Source organism: Trichechus manatus, unplaced genomic scaffold (genome assembly GCF_000243295.1).
Source record: "Trichechus manatus latirostris isolate Lorelei unplaced genomic scaffold, TriManLat1.0 scaffold00113, whole genome shotgun sequence".
In the NCBI taxonomy this organism is placed as follows: Eukaryota; Metazoa; Chordata; class Mammalia; order Sirenia; family Trichechidae; genus Trichechus; species Trichechus manatus.
The window spans coordinates 3,990,944-3,999,965 of NW_004444049.1; the positions used below are offsets into that span (position 1 = coordinate 3,990,944).

At 62.0% G+C, this 9,022-nt stretch overlaps 2 protein-coding genes across 4 annotated transcripts; one reads left to right on the top strand and one right to left on the bottom strand.

Moving 5' to 3' along the window:
• Window positions 1–14: 14 nt before the first annotated feature.
• Window positions 15–3,303, top strand: PPP1CA (protein phosphatase 1 catalytic subunit alpha). 2 transcript variants are annotated; one of them, XM_023738162.1, is made up of 7 exons: window positions 15–157; window positions 615–746; window positions 872–1,102; window positions 1,770–1,874; window positions 2,299–2,522; window positions 2,605–2,739; window positions 2,850–3,303. In XM_023738162.1, the coding sequence occupies exons 1-7, from the start codon at window positions 103–105 to the stop codon at window positions 2,958–2,960; spliced, it is 993 nt and encodes a 330-aa protein (XP_023593930.1). In that variant the 5' UTR covers window positions 15–102; the 3' UTR covers window positions 2,961–3,303. The 2 variants fall into 2 exon arrangements, with proteins under 2 accessions (XP_023593930.1, XP_023593929.1); XM_023738161.1 differs by having other exon boundaries at window positions 32–157; window positions 872–1,133; window positions 1,747–1,874.
• A 241-nt stretch (window positions 3,304–3,544) lies between these two features.
• Window positions 3,545–8,786, bottom strand: RAD9A (RAD9 checkpoint clamp component A). 2 transcript variants are annotated; one of them, XM_004383660.2, is made up of 11 exons: window positions 8,752–8,786; window positions 8,607–8,677; window positions 7,658–7,786; window positions 7,220–7,334; window positions 7,031–7,130; window positions 5,605–5,714; window positions 5,392–5,501; window positions 5,249–5,313; window positions 5,020–5,157; window positions 4,056–4,254; window positions 3,545–3,974 (listed from the first exon to the last, which is right to left on the bottom strand). In XM_004383660.2, the coding sequence occupies exons 1-11, from the start codon at window positions 8,783–8,785 to the stop codon at window positions 3,879–3,881; spliced, it is 1,167 nt and encodes a 388-aa protein (XP_004383717.1). In that variant the 5' UTR covers window position 8,786; the 3' UTR covers window positions 3,545–3,878. The 2 variants fall into 2 exon arrangements, with proteins under 2 accessions (XP_004383717.1, XP_004383716.1); XM_004383659.2 differs by having other exon boundaries at window positions 5,249–5,501; window positions 8,752–8,785.
• Between the last annotated feature and the right edge of the window lie 236 nt (window positions 8,787–9,022).

Below are 9,022 nucleotides of genomic sequence, written 5' to 3' on the forward strand. Positions count from 1 at the left end.
CGGGCCAGGCGAGCGGAAAGAGCGCCAGGCCGGAAGGAGGCAGCAGGAGGGCGGGCGGCAGGAGCGGGCCCGGAGCTACAGGGTCGGACCGGCGGCGCCGCCATGTCCGACACCGAGAAGCTCAACTTGGATTCTATCATCGGGCGCCTTCTGGAAGGTGGGTCGAGGCCTGGCGGGGTCGCGCCCGCGGTGCCCTGGCACCCTGCCCGGAAGTCGCGCGCGGGCGAGCCTGCCCCTCCCGGGGCCAGCGTAGCCTGGGCGGGGACGGCCCCTAGGTCCCGGCCCACCGCCGCTCCCCAACTCACGGGCGCGCCTGGGGTGTCCGGGGCCCTCTCCAGGGCGGGGGGTCTCGGGTGCGGGAGGGACTTGAGACGCCTAGACTGGGGTGGGGTCCTGCGCTCTGAGGTGTTGGGTGGCGGGCCTGGCGCACAGCAACCCCACGTACAAGGCCCTGAGAGTAGTAGGGTTCTGTCTTGGGGAGCTTGAGGCGGAGGTCCCGGGAGATACAGAGCAACACCTGTCCCTGGGCGAGGAGGGGTACCATGGGGCCGCCTGTGTGGCCCACCCGCCTGCCTGAGGGCCCGAGATCTGACAGACACCCTTTCCTCCCCCAGTGCAAGGCTCGCGGCCTGGGAAGAATGTTCAGCTGACAGAGAACGAGATCCGTGGTCTGTGCCTCAAGTCCCGGGAGATCTTTCTGAGCCAGCCCATTCTTCTGGAGCTGGAGGCGCCCCTCAAGATATGTGGTGAGCCCCCTGAAAGTGGCAGAGGCTCCTCAAGTTTCTGGGTCCCTCCTCCCTGTAGCCCAACCCTGACTCTGGTTCACGTCCAAACCCTGAACCTGGCACTGACCCGATTTCCCGGGTCACAGGTGACATCCACGGCCAGTACTACGACCTTCTGCGACTGTTTGAGTACGGCGGCTTCCCTCCAGAGAGCAACTACCTCTTCTTGGGGGACTACGTGGACCGGGGTAAGCAGTCCCTGGAGACCATCTGCCTGCTACTGGCCTATAAGATCAAATACCCCGAGAACTTCTTCCTGCTCCGTGGGAACCATGAGTGTGCCAGCATCAACCGCATCTACGGCTTCTATGATGAGTGTGAGTGGTCCAGGATCCGGGTGCTGCCCAGGTACTCAAGTGCCCTCCCCTCTGCTCAGTGGGACCCTCATATCGGCTTGGCATTAGCCGTATCAGTGCCTGACAGATTGCTGCTAGACTGAGCTCTGTGAAGGCAGGGCCTGGTTCAGTGCATGTCTGCCTGGCCCAGCCTCCCTGGACTGGACATGCTCAGGAGGGATTTGGTGAATGGTTACTGGCGGCTTATATTCTTAATGTTTTTCCTGGAGGTTCTGCCTGGTGACACCTCCACCTCCAGGGCATCCCATTACTTAAGCACTTAGGACACCTAACTGGCCTGGACTCTGCTGGCCAGAAGCTGAGCTAAACCAGAGCAGGTCTTGCCTGGCCCTGCTTGTGGGGTCGGGGTGGGGTGTGTGTCGGGGGGGGATGTACCAACCCTGAGGTTCTAGATTGGAACTCTGGGGTTCCTGTGGACTCTGCTGCTTTAGAACTCTGTCCTGGAAGGGCGGTGGGCAGCGCAGGGCGGGAGCGGGGATGTGAGCTCCCCTTGCCTTTCACTCTCTTCTCCCAGCTGGTTCTGGATGGCCCACACAGTGCCCTGGGGGGCCTAGAGACCCAGGCTGGTCGGGGGTGGGGGGGGGCGGTTGCAGACAGTTTCTCAGAGCCGGCCCTTTCCTCCAAGCAGGCAAGAGACGCTACAACATCAAACTGTGGAAAACCTTCACTGACTGCTTCAACTGCTTGCCCATCGCGGCCATTGTGGACGAGAAGATCTTCTGTTGCCATGGAGGTGAGGGCCTGGGTGCTGGCCGAGCGCCTCCTTATGCCTGTGGTGTGCTACTGAGGGAATGAATGCCTGGGAAGGCAGAGCCAGCCGCACTGCCAGGGCTCGCTGGAGGGCGGGTTCCCTGTCGCCCTGGAACAGCTTGGGTCCCATCTTAGATGCCACTTCTTCCGGGAAGTCCCCTCATACCCCCGTTAGGCTGCACTGTGGTGGAATTCGCTTATCTCCTTTTTCCAGAGACCTGTGGGCATTCCTTGAGGGCAGGGACTTCCTGCTTGTCTGCCTCTCTGCTCAGCAATTGGAAAACGCCGAGGGGCGGATGAGGCCTGCCTGGGCCCAGCCTGTGGTGGTGGGGAGGGTGAGGCTGGTTGGTGAAACTGCCTGGAGGCGGGCTCCTTGTTTGAGGCACCAACCCGCCTGTGTCCCCCAGGCCTGTCCCCAGACCTGCAATCCATGGAGCAGATCCGGCGCATCATGCGGCCCACAGATGTGCCTGACCAGGGCCTGCTGTGCGATCTGCTGTGGTCTGACCCCGACAAGGACGTGCAGGGCTGGGGCGAGAATGACCGCGGCGTCTCCTTTACCTTTGGGGCTGAGGTGGTGGCCAAGTTCCTGCACAAACACGACTTGGACCTCATCTGCCGGGCGCACCAGGTGGGCACGCAGCGCTGGGTCCACGGGGCAGGGAGAGACAGGGCAGCTGGGCACCGAGCTCATTGTTCCCGTCCTTGCCCAGGTGGTAGAAGATGGCTACGAGTTCTTTGCCAAGCGGCAGCTGGTGACACTTTTCTCAGCTCCCAACTACTGCGGCGAGTTTGACAACGCTGGTGCCATGATGAGCGTGGACGAGACTCTCATGTGCTCCTTCCAGGTGGGCAGGGGGAGCGATGGGCTCTCATGTGCTCCTTCCAGGTGGGTGTGGGGGTGAGCACTGGGCCCTATGGCCCAGCTCCCAGAGTCTGACTGGTTTGTCTCTTATAGATCCTCAAGCCCGCTGACAAGAACAAGGGGAAATACGGGCAGTTCAGTGGCCTCAATCCTGGAGGCCGGCCTATCACCCCACCCCGCAATTCTGCCAAAGCCAAGAAATAGCCTCCCTGTGCCCACCTCTCTTCCCCCTGATGTTGGATTGATTATACAGAAGTTGCGCTGCCATGGGGGGCCAGGCCAGCCTCTCGGGCCCGCCCGTCACAGGAACACGGAGCCTTGGTCTGTTTCCCTTTTTTAATGAATCAATAGCAGTGTCCAATCCCCAGGCTTCCCTCTCGCCTGCACCCGCAGGGGTTGCGAGCCGGATCCTGGGGCTAAGGCTGCAGCTCAGGGCAAAAGCAGGCCAGGTTGTGGGTCTCCAGCCGTGCTGGGCATCGGGGCTGGCAGCCGGAACCTGGGGTAACCCGTCTGGTCTCTTGAATAAAGGTCAAAGCTGGATTCTTGCCACGGCCTCTGTCTCCCTTGTTCCAGCACTGGGTCTGGCAGCCCTTTGGCCCAGAGCCACTGGGAAGGAACCCTCGTTGGGCACCAGGCCCCGGCCACACACGCAGCCCCATGGAGCTGGTTGGAATTTCAAGCCAGGGCCCGAGAGTACTGGGAAACCAAGAAGAGCAGTCAGTGCGGACCACAGGGGCTGCCAGTGCCCAGGCGATCGGCAGCGGCGGGGGTCCCAGGGCCAGTAGGCCCACAGGGACTCTTCATGAAGGTGGGTCTGAGGAGGCTGCCTCCAGCCCTGGCGAGATAGTGGAGTCGGCCTGAGGCCTGTGGTGACTGAGATGCGGGACCTCAGCACCAGCCCTGGGAGGAGACGTGATTGGCTGGGGTGGGGGAGAGAACAGGACCCAGGCCAGTCACAGTTGATAGTGGACAGCAGGTATGGCCCCAGCACAGCCTGTCACCACCGTCACCTGGGCCTGGACCCTTCTCGGTGGCCCTCCAGGTGGCCCAGCCAGTGGGCTGAGGGAGGGGGAGGCCATGCTTCATCTAGTCCAGGGCCTCTGGACGCAGCCTCGTCCCAGCTCAGCCCTCACCCTCACTGTCTTCAGCCAGCACAGGGCTGGGGCCCTGGGGGGAGTGAACGGGGGCCAGGATGGAGCCAAAGAACAGCGAGCGGAACTGGAAGAACAGAGAAAGCCCCAGTGAGTTCTGGAAGCTGCTCCCTCTCCACCCTCGCATTCCTTCCTTCCGCTCCTCTACCTTCTTTGTTGGGGGGGTTCCAGGCACTGTGCTAGGCTCAGCCTCATCCTCCTCTGAGTTTGGGTCAGGGCTGCAGGGGGGCTGGGGGCCCGATGAGAGGGAGGGCAGTGCCCGAAAGTCTTCACTGGCCGCGGTGGTTTCCATAGCAATCATGTAAGAGTCGATGTCATCGTTGGTGAAGTCGTCCAGGTGGGGCGCGCTACAGGCAGAGACGGGGCGTCACCGAGAAGCAGGAAGAGAAGAGCTACACAGGCAGGGCCCCACCTTGAGGCTCGGAGGGGCTGCGGGGCCGGGGACGACCCTGGGCTCTGGTGATCTCTGTTGGTTTTATGACTTCCTGATTCATTCAGAGGGAGAGGAAGCTGGGGTTAAGTGGTGGCTTCCTGGAGGGAGTGGGCCTGGAATCTGTTTGATCAGAGTTCAGGTAGGGGCCTGGGGAAAGGCCGTCTGGGGCCAGTCTGGCCCAGCTGGGGGAGGGGAGCAGCAAGCCTTGTTAGCTGGGTCACCCGGGGGCCCAAGCCCGCCCCCACCCCTTTCCCAGGGGACAGAGCTGGAGCAGGCTGGGGCCCAGGGACATGCTGGGCAGGGGGCCAGGCCAGACTTCCTCTGCTTCGGCTGCACTGGGCCTGGCCTCCCAGCCCACCTGCCAGTCCAGCCACCTGCCTCCCCACCCCAGGCGGAGCCCTGCCTCCCAGCAGCCAGCTCCCTCCTCGGCCTGGGAGGAGGTTCAAGGGGAGGCCTCAACCGAAGAAGGAAGCAGCCGGGCCTTGGGGACCTTCCCTGGGTGGGAGGGGTCTCTGAGCACAGCTGACCGTGAGGAGCCTGCAGGGCTGGAAGCTGGGAGCTCCGTGGGGCCTTACGGGAAGTATGCGGGGGAGAGGGGCAGGGCTGGTGACTGAAGGCTCAGCCAGGCCAGGGTGCACAGTGCAGGGGTGAAGAAGGTGAGGGTGGCGGGCCCCCTCACCTGTTAGCCTGGAGTGGAGGCTCTGGCCGGCGGGGCTGCTGGGAGCCCAGGTCCTGGGATTGCAGGTCTGGTTCTGACAGTGTGGCCAAGACAAAGTGGCCATCGAGCAGGGAGTCCTCAATAGTGAAGATAGCCGGCCTGGGCAGGGGACCGGCCCGAGGACGGTCAGAGCCTGTAGGCCCCTGGCATTCCAGGAACCCTCCCTCCCCTGTCCAGAAGTAGGAATTACCTGCCTGGAGCGTCAAAGTGAATGCTGAGAGACAGATTTGCTGACTCTGCAAAGCTGAGGAGCCCCTGGGAGGGAAGAGGGAGGGTCAGGTCCTGGGCTGGGCAGGGAGGCCGGGACGCCGCGCGTAAGTCAGAGACACCTACCCGGAATTCCTTGAGGCAGAAAGTGACGGCCACCCCTTCCTGGGCCTGCAGCTGCTGGAAGTCTTCCTCCCCAATGCTCATTTCCGTCACCATGGCTCTGACGGTGCTGTCTGTGGGGCAGGAACAGGAGGAATCTGGGCCCTGGCCCCAGCCCTTGCCCGCCCAGCTCTGCTTCCATCCGAGGATGTGTCCGTCGCAGGCCGGCTCCCTTACCTGCCTCCTCTTCCTGGTAGCTTCGCAGGGTGACCCTGCGGCCATGGCTAACACCCAGCGTTACTTCAGCCAGCGCAGGGGCGAATGGCATAACAGCCTCCCCCAGGACTCTGTGAGGAGGGGCAGCATTACCCTGGGCCAGGCAGGCCCGCCTGGCAGCCTCACTCGAGGCCCAGAGGCAGGGTAGCGCGTGTGCACGTCCCCGTACGCATACACACTACCATCCACAGAGAAGTACACCTGGGCCAGGCTGGGAGCCCCAGGAAGGAGAGGGCAGGATGAGCAGGCCTGCTCCCTCCCTGTCACAGCGCCAAGTCCACTGCAAGGACAAGGGAGGGGCAGACAAGGGCCCACACAGGGCAGGCAGCACCCAGCATGCAGGGGTGGGGGAGAGTTCTCCTGAGGGGAAGGAAGAATGGGGCCCAGAGGTGGGAAGCCACACCCATGCCATCCCTACCAACCGGCCTTCAAAAAGAGCCCTTCCCTAACTCCTCATCTTTGAGTAATACATATGATAAATATTTGCAGATGAAATAACAGCTAGAATTTGCCTCAAAATAACTGGAGACAGGAGCTGGGAGTGATGGTACCAGGGTCAGCGTACTAGTCTACCTTTGTATGTGTTTAAAACTGTCCATAAGACAAACCAATGTTTCTTAAAAGGAGAGATTTAAATTGCCACAAAACTCAGGCCAAAAGGAATAGCCTTCCCCTTTTCTCCATCCAAAGGAGTCCTGAGCGGGGCTCTCCCAACAGAACTCAGAAACAGACTCTCAGACCCAAAGGGACCTTCAAGTCACCATGTCCTAAGGCTACCAAGAGAAATGAAAGGGACCTCAGCCACCTGGATGCAAGCAGTGCCCGGGGGCCACTCCTCTCTGAGCTGGCACTTGCAGGGACCCCTGCCTTCCCTGGCATCCCCACCTCCCTCAGCCCGCAATGACCTCGGTGCCTGACTGCCCAGAACGCTCCACCCTCCTGGACCACAACCTTCCTGCCCTGCCTCCTGCCTGGGCCTGGGGACTCATGAGCCAGCACTAGGGCAGGTGACAGTCAAAGCCCACCCTCAAGTGGGGAACACCCCCAAAGTATGACCAGGCCCTGAAACCGAGCCACCAAGGTTAGGGGTGGCCCTTCAGCTGAGCAGGCCAGAGGAAGTGCCCCTTAGAAATCAGGCTAGGTCTCAGGGGCCCAGAGAGCCAAATCAGCCAAGGGGTAGAGAATACAGGGTTTTAGAGACAGTAAGGAAATGGAGAAAGGGACACCCATGCACCCCCTTTGCTCAGCCTCTGCCTTGAAGAGTCAGACAAGGGCTTGAGAGCAAACGGGCCACAGAAACCTTTTAGAGAAATCGAGAAAATACCTCTCAAAGAAAGAAGCAAGATGGTGGGCTGCGCTCTAGGCAAGGGGGAGGGGGCATGCTCACCTGGCCGGAGCACGGAGCACGTGGGGGCATGAAGCTGGGTCAAAGATGGCCTGCAGGGACTCGCAGTCCTGGAAGGACAGGTTGTGAATCTTCCTCACCCCTGTGTGGGCAGACAGGGTCTCAGGAGGCCTCTCAACCACCCGCCCCACCCTGCGGCCCAAGGCCCCCTGGCGGGGGTCGCCCACTCACCGTACTTGCAGTGCAGCTGAACCACTAGGCGGCTACTCCTGCCGTTCAGGGAGATGTAGCACTTCTCCACTGTCTTCTCCAGCAGTGCCAGCGAGCGGAAGACCGACAGGAACGACTGAGCGGTAAACATAAGCCAGTGCTGCACCTCCCGCCCGCCAGCTCCCGCGCCCCAGCCCAGCCCATCAACCAGGACAGGGACCGCCACGATGCACCAACATTCGCACGCTTCCAGGCCTTGGTTCCTGCTGTTCGCCCTGTCTGGAACGGACCTACCCTGAAGCCTCACTCCAGTTCCCCAGCAGTCAGCTGCTGCCTCATACGCTCCCACTACCCTTGAAGGAGGTCCTTCCTGAGCCCCTCTCTCTACCCTGTTAGCATCTACTGAGTGCCTGGAGCAGAGGCCCTGCGGGTGGGGGTTCCTGCCAAGAGGGGCCTCACCTTCATCAGGATCTTACAGCGCACTGGTTCCTGGTCGGGGGTGGCCGCCTGGTACTGCTGGAAGAAGAGCGGGGCGAAGAGGAAGCAGGCGTAGGCTGAGCGGGAAGAGTTCACAGTCCGGAGGGAAAGCTGGGCCAGGTGAAGCAGGGAGAGGGGGACAGGGGACACAGTCAGGGGCAGCAACAGGCTGGCCCCCTGGCCTGCTTCTGCTCACACACCTGCCCTGATGTCCTCCACCTCCCCACAAACCAACCAAACCTACTGCTGTGGAGTCATGGCAACCCCACGTGTTACAGTGCAGAACTGTGCCATACGGTTTTCTTGGCTGTAATCTTTACAGAGGCAGATTGCCAGCCTTTCTTCCTTGGTCCGAATGCCAACCTTTAGATTGTGGTTATGTGCCATCAAGTCGATTCCGACTCATAGCGACCCTACAGGACAGAGTAGAACTGCCCTATAGGGTTTCCAGGGAGCAGCTGGTGGATTCCAACTGCCGACCTTTTGATTAGCAGCCCAGGTCTTACGCATTGCGCCACCAGAGCTCCTCAAGTGCAAACCATTTGCACCACCCAGGGACCTTCTACCTTCACCATCACCTGTTACATCTTCCCTCTCCTTCAAGGACAGTCTCAGTCGGTCCTTTCTTGGGAAGCCTTCCCTGACCCTGTCTCAACCCTGCTCTCACCTCCCAGGGCAGGTCCCCTTCAGCGCCGTCTCCCCACACTCTGCCTTTCTCCCTGCTTATCTCTAAGGCGAAGTCACCCCCAACCCTTCACCGGGCCGTCCAGGAAGGGCAGCTGCTCTCAGCTCACATACCAGGCTGGGAGGTTGACAGAGCCCAAGCAGAGCTCCAGCAACGGGGCCGAAACTGAGAAAACAGCAGACAAACCCGCCCGCGGCCGCCCTGCCCAGGGAGGCAGGACCCCCACCCCACGCCCCAGTCCCTCACCCCATCCTTCAGGGGCTCCAGGTAAAGCTCGTCCCCGATGCGGGATAAGGAGTGGACCGCCTTGCCGAGCACTGCGGGAGGAGAGGAGAGAAGGGTTAGCTAGGCATCTAGGCCTGTCCCACGTGTCCCCGCCACCCGGACTCACCCTTCACGTTGCCGCCCGTCACCAGACACCTCATGCTGCCCCTGCACCGCACCGGGCTGAGCCTGCAGGCCCGCCCGCGGAGCACCCCCGACCAGCCGGGATCGCTGCACCCGGGCCCCGGCGGAAGCCCGGGCGTCCTTCCCGCCGCCACCCCGCCGGCCCCGCCCCCGCCGCCTCATTGGTCTGCGCGCGCGCGCCTCCGTCACGTGAGAAAGGCTCCCGGTCCCACCGTCACGTGATGCAGCTTGCTCCCCGGCGCGGGCCCGTGTCA